This window comes from Hypanus sabinus (genome assembly GCF_030144855.1).
Source record: "Hypanus sabinus isolate sHypSab1 chromosome 24 unlocalized genomic scaffold, sHypSab1.hap1 SUPER_24_unloc_2, whole genome shotgun sequence".
NCBI classification, from domain to species: domain Eukaryota; kingdom Metazoa; phylum Chordata; class Chondrichthyes; order Myliobatiformes; family Dasyatidae; genus Hypanus; species Hypanus sabinus.
This window is the reverse complement of record NW_026778933.1, coordinates 1261413-1281445: the sequence shown is the minus strand read 5'-3', so window position 1 is coordinate 1281445 and position 20033 is coordinate 1261413. Positions and strand designations below refer to the sequence as shown.

General features: G+C 47.4%; 1 protein-coding gene across 1 annotated transcript; it reads right to left on the bottom strand.

Annotated features, from left to right (window-relative positions):
• Positions 1 to 2172: 2172 nt before the first annotated feature.
• Positions 2173 to 9348, bottom strand: rps9 (ribosomal protein S9). Its single transcript, XM_059957571.1, has 5 exons — positions 9306 to 9348; positions 5628 to 5737; positions 5265 to 5387; positions 4307 to 4493; positions 2173 to 2410 (listed from the first exon to the last, which is right to left on the bottom strand). The coding sequence occupies exons 2-5, from the start codon at positions 5722 to 5724 to the stop codon at positions 2233 to 2235; spliced, it is 585 nt and encodes a 194-aa protein (XP_059813554.1). The 5' UTR covers positions 5725 to 5737; positions 9306 to 9348; the 3' UTR covers positions 2173 to 2232.
• Positions 9349 to 20033: the final 10685 nt, after the last annotated feature.

The window sequence follows — 20033 nt, the reverse complement described above, 5'->3', positions numbered from 1 at the left end:
TCAACATCTGCCCTGCTCTGCTGGGTGAGAAGCTGACAGTGATGCAGGTGGATGTCATGAATTATTGATTACCTGACCAGCAGACACAGTACGTGCACTTGCAACACTGTGTGTCAGAGTGGTCAGCAGCACTGGGGCTCCACAGGGGACTGTCCTGTCTCCCTTTCTCTTCACCATCTACACCTCAAACTTCAACTACAGCAGAGTCTTGCCATCTTAAGTTTTCTGATGACTCTGCCAATAATTGGATGCATCAGCAAGGGAGATGAGGCGGAGTACAGGGCTACAGGAAACTTTGTCATATGGTGCAAGCAGAATCATCTACAGCTTAATGTGAAAAAGACTAAGGAGCTGGTGGTGGACCTGAGGGCTAAGGCACCGGTGACCAGTTTCCATCCAAGGGGGTCAGTGTGGACATGGTGAAGGTTTACAAATACCTGGTGATGCAAATTGACAATAAACTGGACTGGTCAAAGAGCACGGAGGCTGTCTACAAGGGTCAGAGCCATCTCTACATCTGCCAGACGATGCTGAGGATATTCTACAAGTCTGTGGTGGCCAGTGCTACCATGTTTGCTGTTGTGTGCTGGGACAGCAGGCTGAGGGTAGCAGACACCAGCAGAATCAACAAACTCATTTGTCAGGCCAGTGATGTTGTGGGGGTGGAACTAGACTCTCTGGAGGTGGTGTCTGAAAAGAGGATGCTGTCCAAGTTGCATGCCATCTTGGACAATGTCTCCAATCCACTCCATAATGTACTGGTTAGGCACAGGAGTACATTCAGCCAGAGACTCATTCCACCTAGATGCACCACTGAGCATCATAGTCTGTAGCCATCAAACTTTACAACTCCTCCCTCAGAGTGTCACACCGAGCCAATAGGCTGGTCCTGCACTTATTTCCACTGGGCACTTTCCCTAGTTATTTATGGTTTAATATTGCTATATTTCTACACTATTCTTGGTTGGTGCAAGTGTATCAAAACTCAATTTCCCTTGGGATCAATAAAGTATGTCTGACCCCCGGAGCATGTGATAGAATAGTGTGGACGGAACTTCACTGTGTCTGACATTGGACTGTGTGATGTAAGTGTGGAGGGAGATTAACACTTACTCTGGGAGCGTGTAGGAAGTTTCACTGTTTTATGTAATGCAAAGGCTCAGGAATGTTTCATAGAACACAACCCCAGGAGTGAGTCACTGACCAGGACCCAAACTAGGGGGTCAGATGGTTTATAGAAAGAGTAACAGCTCCCCAGAGTGTCACAGTTTGGAAATGAATCCAGGAGCTGAGTCCCTGAACTGGAGAGCTATGTTGGCTGGAGTCAGGTCACCTATGCCAAACACATCAAAGTGGTTGACTGGTCCTCCAGGTTCAAGGCTGACAACCCTGCCTAGTCAAACAAAATTGTTACAAATTGTTCTGCATCCGAGTGCAACAGTATTCCTGAATCTCCACCCTGAGATGTGCTGAGCTGTGTCCACAACTCTGCAGTTTCCAGCAGTCCCAGGTGGAGCAGTTGTCATATCGAACTGTGATGCATTCAGATCAGATGGTTTCTGTGGTGCAATGGTAAAAATCAGTGTGGACATGCCGAATCTATTTACCTTCCTCAGAGACTGGTGCTCAGCAAATATTGGCACACAATTGTTAACCCCACCCATGCCAGTCCAGTCCCCATCAATTAAACTATAGGTCCCTTGAAAATTCACAAGTTAGACAGTACTTCACTACGACAGAAACCATGCAACCTTCTACCAGTATGGATCTGACATGGAAACCTAGACAGGAACTGCCTGTGGCTTTCCCGGTGTGGTTCAATACAGGGGGTACAGCTTTCCTGCTGTGGGTCTGATACAGGGGAAACGGATATGGGAAATTTGCATTTCTCACAATGGGTTAAAACGGGATGGGAGTATGAAGACAGGAACCGTGCACAGTACTCCCAGGTGTGGGTCTGACCAGAGGGAATTCAATTGATGAACTGTAACATTACCACTGTGAGTCTGGCCCAGGGATATAAAAATGGGAGATGTGCAGTGCCCACCACTTGTATTATCTCAACTCACCCCACCATTCACCGCCTGCATGGGTACCCTGCTCCTCGACACTCCCAACTGTCCAGTGTGTTCTGCCCTTGTAAACCAGTTGAGTGGAGGGACCAGACATTGGTGATAATTAACAGACTTTTATTGGTGCCACTGGAAGTTTGGGGAACAGAGAGTGAGATGCTCAATCCTCCTCCTCGTCATCCGCGGCTCCACCACCTCCTTGCGCCTTCTTGGCATTCTTGCGCTTCACACGGCCGGGTCTGCCCCCTCCGTAGGGCGAGCGTAGGGAGAAGTCGATGTGCTTCTGGGAGTCCAGACGGACAATGTAGGAGGGGATGTTCACCACCTGCTTACGGACCCTGGTGGAAGGATTAGAGAAGGGATGAGCACTTCCCCAATACTCCAAACACAAGACACAAACCCCCCCTTCCCATTACCTCTGCCCACCACTGGCTCCTGACTTTCCCCAGCATAACCTCCTGCCCATTGCCAGCTCCTGGCTTCCCCCACAGCGTAAACTCCTGCTCGCTGCCAGCTCCTGACTTTCCCCACAGCGTCACACCTGCCTGCTGCCAGCTCCCGACTTTCCCCCACAGCGTCACACCTGCCTGCTGCCAGCTCCCAACTTTCCCCCACAGCGTCACACCTGCCTGCTGCCAGCTCCCAACTTTCCCCCACAGCGTCACACCTGCCTGCTGCCAGCTCCCAACTTTCCCCAGTATAAACTCCTGCCCGCTCCAGCCTTTCCCCACAGCATTACCTCTGCCCGCTGCTGGCTCCTGACTTTCCCCACAGTATAAACTCCTGCCTGCTCCAGCCTTTCCACACAGCATTACTTCTGCCTGCTGCCAGCTCCCGACTTTCAACAGTATTACCTCTGCCTGCTGCTGGCTCCTGCCTTTTCCTACAATATAAACTCCAGCCTTTCCCCACAGCATTACCTCTGCCCACTGCTGGCTCCTGGCTTTCCCCACAGTATAAACTCCTGCCCGCTCCAGCCTTTCCACACAGCATTACTTCTGCCTGCTGCCAGCTCCCGACTTTCAACAGTATTACCTCTGCCTGCTGCTGGCTCCTGCCTTTTCCTACAGTATAAACTCCTGCCTTTCCACACAGGATTACCTCTGCCCGCTGCCAGCTCCTGCCTCTTTCCCCGAGGCGAGGTATACGGCCACAGCCGAATTGACCTCGCTGAATTAAGCCACCCCAGTTGTAAGGGGGCTCGTTTTTACCTCACTGGGCTGAGGTTCTGTACAGACAGAAAAAGAGGGGCGTATGAATACAAAATAGTGCGGAGGGAACTTAAATATCAGAGAGCACACAATCAGAGTGGACAGCTAATACCAGAGGGAATGAGCTATGGTAGGACAGGGTGAACAAATGCTGCGGCAGTGGAGGCTGAGGGGAGATGTATGGGGCAATTTTTCTTCTGGGACCTGGAATGTGCAGGGAGGAATGGCCACTGCACAGGGAGACTGCCACTGTGAAGACAGAAAGAACTAGTTATTTAATGACTAGATCTAGGCACACTGGGATCAAAGACTTGTTATATGAATTGCTGGCCACTTTGTTGTAAGAAAGCCGCAGCCATTGTAGAGAGGATGCTGTCACGACCACAGTGCACACCTTACAGGGAGAAGTTGGGGGGGGGGGGGGGGGGGGGTGATCTGTATTCCTTGGAAAGTAGGAGAACGAAGGGCGATCTTACAGAACTGTTTAAATTGAGAGGAACAAGACGAGCAATGACAAGTCTTTTACCAGGGAGGGGAAATCAGAACAAGGCAGCAGAAATTGAGGTTCAGAGAGGAAAGATTTAAGAGACACAAGTGGTACTCCCCCCCCCCCCCCCCGACTGGTTTGTATAAGAGCTTCCAGTGGACATAGTTGAGGCAAGTACAATATTTAAGAGGCAGTGGAATAGTAAACAGGAGTAGGTTTTAACGTAGGAAACTGGGGCTGCATGGGGTCAGCAAGAATGGGGTGGGTGAAGGGCCCCTGTCCCCTATCTGCTCTGCATCATCCTAACCAGCAGCTTTTTGTGGAATGTTCATTGCTTCCTATTAATAAAACTACAAGCCATTACCATTGAAAAGTACTTTCTTAGCAAACCTGAGCTTTTAGAATGACAGCTTAAAGCCAGGTACTGGTGGGGGATGAGACTGGGTGTCCGTGGGGGCTGGAAGGGGGACAGATACAGTCAGCCATCCTGACATGTCACTGGTAGATCAGCACCCACGGGGATGGGGGGGACCTACCTGATGTGCCGCTGACGGATCAGCACCCGTGCGTGATGGATGGACTTGGCCAGACCCAGTTTGAAGACCTGAGTTTGCAGCCGACGCTCCAAAAAATCCTCGATCTTCAGGCCGAGAATATAATCCAGCTTCATCTTGCTCTCATCCAGGACCCCGATTCGCACTAGCCGGCGCAGGAGGGCATTACCTGGGTGTATGAGGGGAGGCATTAAGAGCTGTGAGACAACGATAAAACGAACAGCAGAGGTCTCAGCAATAAGGAGGGGTTAAAGTCAATAGATTCCCAAAGTTGTCACAGCAGTTTGATAGGGTTAAGGTGCATGGTGTGTTGGCCTTCTTTAGTTGGGGCTGGGGGTCTATCTGCAGCCAGCTCTATATAACCCTGGTTCAACCATGTAATGGCAATATTGTGTGCACTACATGGGATACCAAGTCCAGTTCGAAAATAAGTGGAGGCTCTAGAGGGTGCAGAGGTTCACCAGGATGCTGAGAGAGCTGGGGCTTTCTTCTTGCGGTGAAGGAGCGGTGATATGTGACTTGATATAAAGGCAGAGATTGAGCAGGCAGCCAGAGACACGTGGACATAATTTTAAGGTGATTGGAGGGAAGTCTGGGAGAGTGGGTGACAGAGGCAGACGTTTTGAGAGTGGAGGATGCGTGGAACACCGATACACATTTAGGTATGGACATTTAGAGAGGCACATGAATGATAGAAATAAATGGACAGCTATGTGGGAGGGAAGGGTTAAATTGATGCTGAATTTAAAAGGTCAGTCTCTTCTATATTCACACTGCCCACGCAAGGACACGCTGGCAACTGGAAACTCACCAAAGTGCGCACACAAGTCTCAGGATGTAAAGTGCTTCACCACACCAGTGTCTGACAGGGATAACAGGGTCATCATCGACTTGATGCAGGCCTGAACAAACGGGGTCAAAGAGAGGGAGCCACACTCACCCTCGAACAGGCGCTTAGGATCCTTCTCGTCAAGGGTCAGCAGTTCACGGGCAGCTTTGCGGATCTTGGCAAGGGTAAACTTCACCCTCCACACCTCCCGCTTGTTCCGAAGACCATATTCACCTGGGAGTTGGAAGACCAAACTGTCAGCACAAGATAAAATGCCACACACCTCCCACACCAACTCCCCCAACCCAAACCAACCTCCCAAAAAACTGAACATCACCTCATCTGCCTCCCAACCCCACCAAAGGTGGTTGGGGACCTGTGACCTTGTTTCCCAGCGGGACAGCCCCCGGGCTTTAGAAATTTTTTCCCCTCAAGTTGCTAAGACACCTTCCCCCATTGCCAGGCACCACTCACCAATTAGCTTGAGCTCCTGGTCAAGGCGGGACTTCTCAAAGGGACGCCGCGGAGCAACGTAGGTCTTGCTGCACACCCACGACCGAGCGACGGGCATGGCTGCTCACTGCCTGGGGGGGGGGGGGGGGGGGGGGAGAGAGAAGAAACAGATCAGACACGGACCAAACAAGAGACAAGAGGGAAGAATTGAGGGCAAACAGGGACAGGCTAGCAAGCAAATAGAGTGGGGAATAGATCAGCGATTTATTGAGCAGGGTCCAACATCCCCTCGCTGCAGTAGAGAGCAAACAAATAAGTGACGGACCAGAAGTTAGCCCAGTGGAGAGATCAGCCTGTGCGAGGTCCTGGAGGCCAGCCAGCGACAGGACACAGCTGACTGGTACTATGGACTCAACTGTTACTCTGCGCCCTGGATTTGGTGTGTTGGAGGCCCTGCGGGTGCCGCACTGGACTGTAGAACACAGACCCTGTGCCGCACAGGACGTGGATGGTGAACCACGTGCATGCCCCCGCCCAAGGCCACACTCCACAAAAATTGCACAGGACATGGGAGCAGAATAAGGCCATTCAGCCCAAAGTTCACATCCCCACTCTCACCCATTCTCCCTATAACCCCCTTGCTGTTTTAAATACACCCAACTCCCTCTTCCCTCTCACCCCCATACTCCCTATAACCCTCAAACTCTTCTTTTAATACACCTGACTACCTTCACAGTCATCACCACCCACCCTCAGGCTAAAGAAATTGCTCATTTGCTCTTTATACCACTCAGATTGTTACATGGTGCACAAAGGTAGAACAAAAAATGTAGAATAAAGAATCACATTAGAGACAGGTGCAAAGCCTTGATAGATTTGAGGTCAGGTGTGTTGTGATCCATGGAGGGGAGACGTGTCAACGAGCAAAGCTGTTGCTGTCCTTCGTTCTGATCCCCACCATGTTTCAATGAGATCTCCCGCCCTAACCCCATCCTCCCAAACTGCATCATGCAGCATGACTTGGCACAGCAACTGTGACTGCAGGTAGCTCAGCACATGACACCCTCCCCTCCATGGACCAGATCTGTCTATACTTCCCACTGACTCAGTAAAGCAGCCAGCATAAATCAAAGGCACCACATTCTCTCTTCTCCCCTCTCCCATCAGGCAGAAGAGACGGAAAAATACAGGACACACACAAAATGCTGGTGGAACGCAGGTCAGGCAGCATCTAGTCATGGTCACCAACCTTTTTAAGCCCAAGATCCCCTACCTCGCTCGGCCTTAGTGAAAGGCAAGATCGACCAACAAAATCCGTTAGTCACACACATGCGCACCAGGCAGAAAAGACAAAGTAAAACCCCACAAACCGGAAGTAGAAATAATGTATGTATGTACACCAGGGGTCACCACCCTTGCACCATGGCTTACATTTTTTACACTGAAAAAAACTCAACGCGTTTGTTTTTAAGTGCAGGGTGCTTGGACTCAGGGTACCGAAGTAGTTTTGAGGGCTTCATCGCCTCATTATACAGCCTCCCGTCCGTCTACCGCCAGATGCCTTGGCCAGGTGCGGCTGGTCGTGGATGGGGTGAGAGAACAAGGTAAGGGCCGGAGGTCCACGGCTGGGGCTACAGCGGTGTCAGTCCAGAGAGCGACCAACTGAGCGAGGAGTGCGACAGGGCGCGTGCCCACCCCCTTGTAGGATCTATTGGCTGACAAAAGTTTGGCTCAAGAGATGAATTTCAGTAGATCGCAGCGAGGTAGCTGCTCAGCTACTTATGAAACCCTGAGCCCAAATTAGGTTGTCTGCGAACATTTTAGCCTGGGTTTCACACAAATTCGGCGTGCTAAACAGGTTTAGAGGCAGCACCCATCTGTCCACACTCCAGGCCAGTAGCAATGGCACTTTTCACCAGCCACATGAAGACAGCCGGTTACCCGAGGACAACCAGTAATCCCTGGCACGAGGGTATCACTGCGTTTAGGCGACTGATGACCTCGCATGGGTTCAACAGTGGGCATGACAGGGAATGAGGAAAAGTGCAGCTGACTCATATCACTTCTGGTGGTTGGGGACCACTTAAGTACACTGTGTAGTGCACAGTGGAACTAGACACATGCACACTGGGCAGAAAGAAAGGAACTAAAACCCCGCAACCCAGAAACAATCTCAACAGTATTTGTGTATTTACCTTTTCATTTTTTTTTCAGGATCTACTGGGAAAGTCTTGCAAATCGACTAGTCGATCACAATCGACGGGTTGTCGACGACGTTTTGGGCCGAGACCCTTCGTTTGTCCTGACTAAGGGTCTCGGCCCGAAACGTCCACTGTACTTCTTCCTATAGATGCTGCCTGGCCTGCTGCGTTCCACCAGCATTTTGTGTGTGTTGCTTGACTTCCCAGCATCTGCAGATTTCCTCATGTTTTAAAGATACAAGAGCTGAATTAGACTATTTAACTTAAGTCTGCTCTGTAATTTAATAATAGCTGATCCACTTTCCCTCTCAGCCCCAATTTCCTGCCTTCTCCCTGTATCCCTTCATGCCCTAGAGATTATCTATCAACTTCAGTTTTAAATAAGAAGGTTTGCCCTCCACAGCCTCCTGTGGCAACAAATTCCAATATTCATCACCCTTTGATTAAAGAAGATCTCCATTCGGAATAGATGTCATTCTATTCTGAGACAGTGTCCTCTGAAGAGAAGCCTGAAAGCACATACCACCAGGACATGCTTAAGTTTCTATCCCAATCTCATCAGACTACTGAATGATTTCGTAGTATACAAGACAGACTACCTGGTCATAGGCCTTGCACCTTATTGACTGCCTGCATTGTGCTTTCTCTGTAACTGTCACACTTTATTCCACGTTAAGTTTTCCCTTGTTCTACCTTGATGCACCACGTAATAATCTGATCTGAATGAACAGTGGATGCGAAACAATGGAAAACCGATCAATAATGAAGGGTCCTGTCCTTAGAAAGCCTGCCGGGTGTCTGGAACAGGAATCCCAGTTTAATAACATACTAGAGATTTAGCAGAAGGTCTGAGCCAGGGACCCAATCTGAAAGCGAGTGCAGGCACACGGAAGGAGACTGGATTCCTGTTACACGCTTTCAGCACCTGTTTCTCAAGCCTTCCACGTTTGCTTCCCCCCTTCCCCCAGGACTGAGGGACACTGATCATCCATCCCTCCACGCGCACATCCCTCCCGCCCAACACACAAGCTCTCCTTCCGCCATCGCAGTTGAACCCCCTTCATTCCTCCCTTGAGTTAACGCACCACCCAGAAGCAGCCTTAAAGATTGAGCAAATATTTAAGTACATAATATACAACTCTCTGATATATTACTGGCATTAGCAGCAAATACAGAAGAAACAAAGATGTCAGGGGTGCGTGGAATGGGCTGCCGGCGACGGTGGTGGAGGTTGAGGGTCTTTTCAGAGACTCCTGGATGGGTACACGGAGCTTAGAGAGCTACGGGAAACTCAGAGCAATTTCTAAATTAATTCGTGGGCCGAAGGGCCTGTATGGTGCTGTAGGGGCTCGCCGCCACTCCTTTTCCCCTCGGACTCCGAAACCCCACGTGTTCCCCCACACCGTTGGCCCGGGCCACTCCGAGCTCCAGAGGCCTCTCTACACCGCCTCCCCGTAGCCCCAAGCCAACCAAACACGCGAGATAGAAAACTCCTCACCTGCGGCAACTTCCTCCTCAAGAAAGAGAGAACTTCCGGCCGCGCCGCCTTATATAGAGCGCTCGCGCCTCACTTCCGGCCGGCGCGACGAGCCACGTGTGTCGGTCACGTGCCCCTCGCCCATTCGCCGGACTCGCTCCGCCCTACGTCACTGGTGCGCACAGGACAAGTTCTGGAGTTTGTCAGTTCGTTGTGAGACCGTGAGATACAGGCCCCATCGTGGCTGATCTAATCCTCCTCCTTACCCTGACCAGTCAAGAATCTATCAACTTCTGACTTAAATATACTTTGGCTTCCACGGCCACCTGTGGCAAAAATTCTACAGATTCACCACTAAAATTCCTCATCTCCATTCTAAAAGGACGGCCCTCTTTTCTGCGTCCTCTGGTCTTAGACTCACCATATCCACTCTATTGAGGCCTTTAAACATTTAATGGATTTCAATTAGTTACCCCTCATTCTTCTGAATACAGCCCCGGAGTCATAAAGCGCTCTTTAATCCGGGATGGTTTCTGTGAACCTCCTTTGAACTCTCAAGTTTCAGCATATCCTTTCTAAGATATGGGGCCCAACACTGCTTACAATACTCCCAGGTGAGGCCTCACTAATGCCTTATAAAGACTCAACATTATAACACTATCACATGGCATTTGGCTTCTTCAACACACTCAACTTACAAATGAACTTTTAAGGAATCCTGCACAAGGACTCGCAAGACCCTTTGCATATCAGTTTTTTGTATTTTCACTCCATTTAGAAAATAGTCAACCCTTTTATTTCTTCTACCAAAGTATATGACCGTACACTTCCCAACACTCTATTTCATCTGCCACTTCTTTGCCCAATCTCCAAATTTATAAACTCACTCAATGTTCCACATTGACAAGTACAGTACTGTGTAAAAGTCTTAGGCACCCTAGCTCTATATATGCACCTAAGACTTTTGCACAGTACCATAGCTTCACCTCTCACCTCCCAGCTATCCTTCTTCCCCTACCCTCACCTTTTCTTTTCTGGCATCTTCCCCCTTCCTTTCCAGTCCTGAAGAAGGGTGTTGGCCTGAAACATCACTTCCATAGATGCTGCCTAACCTGCTGAGTTCCCCAGCATTTTGTGTGTGTTCCTCAAAATGCAAAGTTCAAAGTAAATTTATTATCAAAGTACATATATATCACCATACAACCCTGAGATTCATTTTCTTGTGGCATACTCAATAAATCCATGGAATAATAACCATAACAGAATCAATGGAAGACAACACCAACCTGAGCCTTCAACCATTGTGCAAAAGACAACAAATTGCAAATACAAAAAGTAATAAGTAATAATAATAAGTGAATAAGCAATAAATATGGAAAATATGTGATGAAGAGTCCATAGGTTGTGCAAACATTTCAGTGATGGGGCAAGTGAATTTGACTGGTTAACCCCTTTGGTTCAAAAGCCTGATTGTTGAGGGGTAATAACTGTTCGTGGAGCTGGTGGTGTGAGTCCTGAGGCTCCTGTACATTCTTCCTGATGGCTGCAGCAAGAAGAGAGCATGTTCTGGGAGGTGGGGGTCCCTGACAATGGATGCTGCTTTCCTGCGACAATGTTTCATGTGCAGTAGATGTGTTCACGTGATGGAGTGGGCCAAGTCCATCACTTTTTTAAGGAAGTCAAAGCTCGGCTGCATGTTCTTCATAATTGCACTTACATGTTGGGTCCAGAACAGATCCTCCAAAACAATAATACTGAGGGTTTTCAACTTGTTGACCCTCTCCGCCTCTGATTCTCTGACAAGAACTGGTTCATGGACCTCTGGTTTCCTTCTGGAGTCAATAATAAGCTCCTTGGTTTTGCTGACATTGAGTAAGAGATTGTTGTTATAGCACCACTCAGCCAGATTTTCAATCTCTCTCCTGTTTTCTGATTGGCCACCACCTTTGATTCGGCCTACGATGATGGTGTCATCAGCAAACTCGGACATGTAGCCTCACAGTCACAAGTGTAAAGTGTAAAATGTAAATGCACGCTTTGAAAGGGAGAACACAACTACAGCTGTGAAGATCCCTGCTAGACCTGATAACCCTGTGATCTCTGCCTCAGAGGCCGATGAATTCAGAAAGAATTCATAAAAATTGCACTGGCAGTAGCCAAAAAGGCTATTGCAGTTACTTGGAAATCGGATACATACTTAAGTATAGAATGTTGGAAGAAGGAAATTTATGGCTGTATTCCACTTGAAAAAATTACTTAAAATTTAAGAGATAAATATGAAACATTTTTGAAAATTTGGCACCCTTATTTACAAAAGACAGGATTAAATACATAGGTGCTCCGAAGATGAAATAATTGGTTATTTGGGGAAATAAATAAATATATATACTTAAGTTGTTATGAACTCCATGGAGCATGTGGGGATCTTCTGATATCCAGGCACTCTTTCTTTTTTTTTCCTTTCTTTCTTTTTTTTTATATAGGGATGTTGGGGGGGAGGGGTATATATATTTTTTCATATATTTTCTTTTATTTCTGTAATTACTTGAAAACTCAATAAAAAAAGTTTATAAAAAAAAAGAGGCCGATGTTAGACTGTCTTTAAAGAGAGTGAACTCTCGCAAGGCAGAAGGTCCCGATTGAGTACCTGGTAAGGCTCTGAAAACCTGTGCCAACCAACTAGCGGGACTATTCAAGGACATTTTCAACCTCTCACTGTAACGAGCAGAAGTTCCTACTTGTCTTAAAAGCAACAATGAAACCAGTGCCTAAGAAGAATAATATAGGCTGCCTTCATGACTATTACCTGGTAGCACTCACATCAACAGTGATGAAATGCTTTGAGATGTTAGTTATGACTAGACTGAACTCCTGCCTCAGCAAGGACCTGGACCCATTGCAAATTGCCTTTCGCCACTATAGCAGATGCAGTGGCAATGGCTCTCCACCTGGACAACACAAGCACCTACGTCAGGATGCTGTTCATCGACTATAGCTCAGCATTTAGTACCATCATTCCCATACTCCTGACTGAGAAGTTGCAGAACCTGGGCCTTTGTACCTCCCTCTGTAATTGGATCCTCAACTTCCTAACCTAACCGGAAGACTACAGTCTGTGCGGATTGGTGATAACCTATCCTCCTCGCTGATGATCAACACCGGTACACCTCAGGGGTGTGTGCTTAGTCCACTGCTCTACTCTCTGTATACACGTGACTGTGGCTAGGCATAGCTCAAATGCCATCTATAAATTTGCTGACAATACAACCATTATTGGTAGAATCTCAGATGGTGACAAGAGGGTGTACAGGAGTGAGATATGCCAACTAGTGGAATGGTGCCACATCAACAACCTGGCACTCAACGTCAGTAAGACGAAAGAGCTGATTGTGGACTTCAGGAAGGACAAGACAAAGGAACACGTACTAATCCTCATAGAGGGATCAGAAGTGGAGAGAGTGAGCAGCTTCAGGTTCCTGGGTGTCAAGATCTCTGACGATCTAACCTGGTCCCAACATATTGGTGTAGTCATGAAGAAGGCAAGACAGTGGCTATACTTTATTAGGAGTTTGAAGAGATTTGGCATGTCAACAAATACACACAAAAACCTCTATAGTTGGACCGTGGAGAGCATTCTGACAGGCTGCATCACTGCCTGGTATGGAGGGGCTACTGCACAGGACCAAAAAAGCTGCAGTGGGTTGTAAATCTAGTCAGCTCCATCTTGGGCACTAGCCTACAAAGTACCCAGGACATCTTTAGGGAGCAGTATCTCAGAAAGGCAGCGTCCATTATTAAGCACATCCAGCACCCAGCACATGCCCTTTTCTCACTGTTACCATCAGGTAGGAGATTCAGAAGCTTGAAGGCACACACTCAGCAATTCAGGAACAGCTTCTTCTCTTCTGCCATCCAATTCCTAAATGCACATTGAAGCTTTGGACACTACTGTGGTGAACTACATATACCTGTCTGGACTCGCCCCCAGCTGACTGCTCCTGTGGCTCCTCCCATAGACCCCTGTATAAAGGCGATCAAGGCCTGAGCCCGGCCTTTCAGTCTCCAGGATGTAGTATGGTGGTCACTCACTGCTTGTTCCTTCTTCCAGCCAATAAAAGCCGATATCTCGCCTTACATCTCAGAGTGAGTTATTGATGGTGCATCAACTACCTCACAGTATTTATGTTTTTGCACATTTTTAAAAATCTATTCAATACATGTAGTTGATTTACTTGTTTATTTATTATTATTATTTTCTCTCTCTCTCTCTGTGCCAGATTATCTATTGCCTTGAACTGCTATTGCCTTGCTGCTAAGTTAACAGATTTCACGTCACATGCCGGTGATAATAAACCTGATTCTGATTCTGAGTAGAGCAGAGGAGTCAGATGTACCTTGTGGTACATCTCTGCCGATGGAGATCGTGGAGGAGATATTGTTGCCAAATCTGAACTAACCGGCATCCGCAAGTGAAGAAATTGAGGATCCAATTGCACAAGGCCAAGGTCTTAAAGCTTATTGATTAGTTTTGAGGGGATGATGGTACTGAATGCTGAGTTGCAGTTGATAAAGAGCATCCTGATGTTTGCATTTTTGCTGACTAGATGTTCCAAGATTGAGTGAAGAGGCAGCGAAATGGCATCTGCTGTGGACCCGTTGCTCTGCTAGGCAAAGTGGAGCAAGGCAAGTTGCTTCTCAGGCAGGAATTGATAAGTTTCATGGAAACATATAGAAAGCCTACAGCACAATACAGGCCCTTCGGCCCACAAAGTTGTGCCGAACATGTCCCTGCCATAGAAATTACTAGGGTTATCCATAGCCCTCTATTTTTCTAAGCTCTATGTACCTAGGTAAAAGTCTCTTAAAAGACCCTATCATATCCGGCTCCACCACCACTGCCGGCAGGCCATTCTACGCACTCACCACTCTCTGAGTAAAAAACTTACCCCTGACATCTCCTCTGTACCTACTCCCAAGCACCTTAAACCTGTGCCCTCTCGTGCTATTTCAGCCCTGGGAAAAAGCCTCTGACTATCCACACGATCAATGCCTCTCATCATCTTATACACCTCTATCAGGTCACCTCTCATCGTCCAAGGAGAAAAGGCGGAGTTCACTCAACCTGTCTTCATAAGGTATGCTCCCAATCCAGGCAACATCCTTGTAAATCTCCTCTGCACCCCTTCTATGGTTTCCACATCCTTCCTGTAGTGAGGCGACCAGAACTGAGCACAGTACTCCAAGTGGGGTCTGACCAGGGTCCTACATAGCTGAAACTTTACCTCTCAGCTCCTAAACTCAATCCCATGATTCATGAAGGCCAATACACCGTATGCCTTCTTAACCACAGTCAACTTGTGCAGCTGCTTTGAGTGTCCTATGGACTCAGACCCCATGATCCCTCTGATCCTCCACACTGCCAAGAATCTTACCATTAATACTATATTCTGCCATCATATTTGACTTACCAAAATGAACCACTTCACACATAACATAGAACACAGAATTGTACAGCACAGTACAGGCCCTTTGGCCCACAATGTTGTGTCGATCCTTAAATCGTATCCCCCCACCTTAAACTCCTCCATATACCTGTCTACTAGTCTCTTAAATTTCACTAGTGTATCTGCCTCCACCACTGACTCAGGCAGTGCATTCCTTGCACCAACCACTCTCTGAGTAAAAACACTTCCTCTAATATCCCCCTTGAACTTCCCACCCCTTACCTTAAAGCCATGTCCTCTTGTATTGAGCAGTGGTGCCCTGGGGAAGAGGTGCTGGCTGTCCACTCTATCTATTCCTCTTAACATCTTGTATACCTCTATCATGTCTCCTCTCATTCTCCTTCTCTCCAGAGAGTAAACCCCTAGCTCCCTTAATCTCTGATCATAATCTATACTCTCTAAACCAGGCAGCATCCTGGTAAATCTCCTCTGTACCCTTTCCAATGCTTCCACATCCTTCCTATAGTGAGGCAACCAGAACTGGACGCAGTACTCCAAGTGTGGCCTAACCAGAGTTTTATAGAGCTGCATCATTACCTCGTGACTCTTAAACTCTATCCCTCAACTTATGAAAGCTAACATCCCATAAACTTTCTTAACTACCCTATCTACCTGTGAGGCAACTTTCAGAGATCTGTGGACATGTACCCCCAGATCCCTCTGCTCCTCCACACTACCAAGTATCCTACCATTTACTTTGTATTCTGCCTTGGAGTTTGTCCTTCCAAAGTGTACCACCTCACACTTCTCCGGGTTGAACGCCATCTGCCAATTCTCAGCCCACTCCTGCATCCTATCTATGTCTCTCTGCAATCTTTGACAATCCTCTACACTATCTACAACTCTACCAACCTTTATGACGTCTGCAAATTTGCCAACATTTCTACCCCCACGTCCAGGTCGTTAATAAAAATCACAAAAAGTAAAAGTCCAAGAACCAATCCTTGTGGGACACCACTAGTCACAACCCTCCAATCGGAATGTACTCCCTCCACCACGACCCTCTGCTTTCTGCAGGCAAGCCAATTCTGAATCAACCTGGCCAAACTTCCCTGGATCCCATGCCTTCTGACTTTCGGAATAAGCCTATTGGAACCTTAGGTGTTGAACCTTATTAAATGCCTTACTAAAATCCATATAGATCACATCCACTGCACTACCCTCATTTATATGCCTGGTCACCTCCTCAAAGAACTCTAACAGGCTTGTTAGACACGATCTTCCCTTCACAAAGCCATGCTGACTGTCCCTGATCAGACCATGATTCTCTAAATGCCCATAGATCCTATCTCTAAGAATCTTTTCCAACAGCTTTCCCACCACAGACGTAAGGCTCACTGGTCTATAATTACCTGGACTATCCCTACTACCTTTTTTGAACAAGGGAACAATATTCGCCTCCCTCCAATCCACTGGTACCATTCCCGTGGACAACAAGGACATAAAGATCCTAGCCAGAGGCTCAGTAATCTCTTCCCTCGCCTCGTGGAGCAGCCTGGGGAATATTCCGTCAGGCCCCGGGGACTTTTCCATCCTAATGTATTTTAACAACTCCAACACCTCTTCTCCCTTAATATCAACATGCTCCAGAACTTCAACCTCACTCATATTGTCCTCACCGTCATCAACTTCCCTGACTAGATTTTCTACTTCACTTGTTCCTTCACCCTACCATTCTTTATCTTCCTCACTGGGACAAATATATCCCTAACATCCCGCAAGAGATCCCTAAACATTGACCACATGTCCATACGACATTTCCTTGCAAAAGCATCATCCCGATTCACACTCGCAAGTTCTAGCCTTATAGCCTCATTAATTTGCCCTTCCCCAATTAAAAGTTTTCCTAAGGCCTGGGAGCGGTGGTCACTGTCCCCCAGATACTCACCCACTGAGAGATCTGTGACCTGACCTAGTTTGTTACCTAATACTAGATCCGGTAGTATTACCCATCTAAACCATTGGAACTAATCAGGTGCTAATCAATATTAGGGAAGTTAAAGTCATCCATGATAACAACCCTGTTATTTTTGCACCTTTCCAAAATCTGCTTCCCAATCTGCTCCTCGATATCTCTGCTGCTACCAGGAGGTCTATCGAATACTCCCAATAGAGAAAACTGCTCCCTTCCTGTTCCTGACTTCTACCCATATTGACTCAAAAGAGTCCTGCTGCATTACCCACCCTTTCTGCAGCTGTAATAGTATCCCTGACCAGTAATGCCACCCTTTCCCCCCCTCTATCCCTTTTAAAGCACTGAAATCCAGGAATATTGAGAAACCATTCCTGCCCTGGTGCCAGCCAAGTCTCTGTAATGACCACTACATCACAATTCCATGTACGTATCCAAGCTCTCAGTTCATCATCCTTGTTCCTGATGCTTCTTGTATTGAAGTACACGCACTTTAGCCCTTCTACCTTACTACTTTTACACCCTTTATTCTGCTTCTCTTTCCCCAAAGACTCTTTATATGTTAGATCTAGCTTTATTCCATGCTCTATACTTGCAGCTCTTGCATGTCCTTTATCCTCCTCCACCTCACTATCTGCTCTAACACTCTGGTTCCCCTCCCCCTGCAAATCTTGTTTAAACCCGCCCCCCCCCCACCACCACCCGGAGCAGCACTAGCAAACCTTCCCACAAGGATATTAATCCCCCTGCAGTTCAGGTGCAACCTGTCCTGTCGGAACAGGTCCCACCTTCCCTGGAACAAGGCCCAATTGTCCAGAAACATGAAGCCCTCCCTTCTGCACCAACTCCTTAGCCACATATTTAGCTGCATTATCTTCCTATTTCTAGCCTCACTAGCACGTGGCACAGGTAGCAATCCTGAGATTGCAACCCTGGAGGTCCTATCCATCAACTTTGCACCTAAAACCCTAAATTCTCTTTGCAGGACCTCCTCCTTCTTCCTATCCACGTCACTAGTCCCTACATGGACCCCGACATCTGGCTGCTCACCCTCCCTTTTGAGAATACTGAGAACTCGATCCGAGATATTGCAGACCCTGGCACCAGGGAGGCAACAGACCATTCGGGATTCTTGATCTGTCCCTCAGAACCTATCCCCCTAACTATCAAATCCCCTATCACTACTGCTCTCCTCTTTTCCCTCCTTCCCTTCTGAGCTGAGGGTCCAGTCTTGGTGTCAGAGATGTGAGCACTGAATCTTGTCCCTGGTAGTTCGTCCCCACCAATAGTATCCAAAACGGTACACTTATTTTTGATAGGATTGGCCACAGGGATGCTCCGCTCTTCCTGTCTATTCCCCTTCCCTATCCTGACAGTCACCCAGCATCCTGTCTCCTGACTTTTAGGGGTGACTATCTCCCTGAAACTCCTGCCTATTTCTGCCTTTGCCTCATAAATGATCCGAAGTTCATCCAGCTCTGGCTCCAGTTCCCTAACACGTTTTGTCAGGAGCTGCAGCTGGATGCACCTTTTGCAGGTGTAGTCATCAGGGACAATTGTGCTCACCCTGACTTCCCACATACTGCAAACGGAGCACTCAACTGCCCTAACTGCTACCTCCATTACCTACTCCTAAGCTAATTAGATTAATTAAAGGAGCTTACCCGGCCTTACCTGACTGGGAGCAAGCTTGTCCTCAGCCTCTGCTCACCAAAGCCTCTTGAGCCAAATCCTTCCTACTCTGACTCCCACTACTCTGTCGCCTGCTCCGTTAACCTGCTCACTTTTTAAGCTCTCCTGCTGTCTCACAGGCTGACCTTCACGTGCTTGTGCTGTCATACCCCGTTCAAACTGCCGAAGAAATGATCTTATCTGGGTTGACATTTATCTGGGTTGAACTCCATCTGCCACTTCTCAGCCCAGTTTTGCTCCTATCAATGTCCCGTTGTCACCTCTGACAGCCCTCCACATGATCCACAACACTCCCAACCTTTGTGTCCTCAGCAAATTTACTAACCAATCCGTCCACTTCCTCATCCAAGTCATTTATAAAAATCATGAAGAGTAAGGATCCCAGAACAGATCCCTGAGGCACACCACTGGTCACCGACCTCCATTCAGAATATGATCCATCTACAACCACTCTTTGCCTTCTGTGGGCAAGCCAGTTCTGGATCCACAGAGCATTGTCCCCTTGGATCCCATGCCTCCTTACTTTCTCAATAAGCCTTGCATGGGGTACCTTGTCAAATGCCTTGCTGAAATCCATATACACTACATCCACTGCTCTTCCTTCATCAATGTGTTTAGTCACATCCTCAAAAAATTCAATCAGGCTCGCAAGGAACGACCTGCCCTTGACAAAGCCATGCTGACTATTCCTAATCATATTATACCTCTCCAAATGTTCATAAATCCTGCTTCTCAGGATCTTCTCCATCAATTTACCAACCACTGAAGTAAGACTAACTGGTCTATAACTATCTCTACTCCCTTTATTGAATAATGGAACAACATCTGCAACCCTCCAATCCTCTGGAACCTCTCCCATCCCCATTGGTGATGCAAAGATCATCGCCAGAGGCTCAGCAATCACCTCCCTCACCTCCCATAGTAGCCTGGGGTACATCTCATCCAGTCCTGGCAACTGATTCAACTTGATGCTTTCCAAAAGCTCCAGCACATACTCTTTCTTAATATCTACATGCTCAAGCTTTTCAGTCTGCTACAAGTCATCACTACAATCACCAAGATCCTTTTGCACAGTGAACACTGAAGTAAAGTATTCATTAAGTACTTCTGCTATTTCCTCTGGCTCCATACACACTTTCCCACTGCCACACTTGATAGTTCCTATTCTTTCATGTCTCATCCTCTTGCTCGTCACATAGTTTTAGAATGCCTTGGGGTTTTCTTTAATCCTGCCTGCTAAAGCCTTCTCATGGCCCTTCTGGCTCTCCTAATTTCCTTTTTAAGCTCCTTCCTGTTAGCCATAAAATCTTCTAGATCTCTAACATTACCTAGCTCTGAACATTTTGTATGTTTTTCTTTTCTTCTTGACTAGATTTATACACCTTTGTACACCACGGTTCCTGTACCCTATCATCCTTTCCCTGTCTCATTGGAAAGTACCTGCGCAGAACTCCACACAAATATCCCCTGAACATTTGCCACGTTTCTTCTGTGCCTTTCCCTGATAACATCTGTTCTCAATTTAAGCTTCCAAGTTCCTCACTGACCTCTCAAAGCACTTCATCAGAGGGGAGGGAATATTCATTATTCATTGAAGCAGATCTCTGCATTCTTCTTAGGCACCCGTACAGTTGAAACCTG

What these genes read in the sequence shown, in the direction of transcription:
- rps9 (XM_059957571.1), bottom strand. Translation starts at nt 5,724, where the DNA reads ATGCCCGTCGCTCGGTCGTGGGTGTGCAGCAAGACCTACGTTGCTCCG. An exon ending in CCAGGAGCTCAAGCTAATTG is followed by an intron (nt 5,388 to 5,627) that starts GTGAGTGGTGCC and finishes TCCAACTCCCAG; the next exon opens with GTGAATATGGTCTTCGGAAC. An exon ending in ATCCGTCAGCGGCACATCAG is followed by an intron (nt 2,411 to 4,306) that starts GTAGGTCCCCCC and finishes TCCTTCCACCAG; the next exon opens with GGTCCGTAAGCAGGTGGTGA.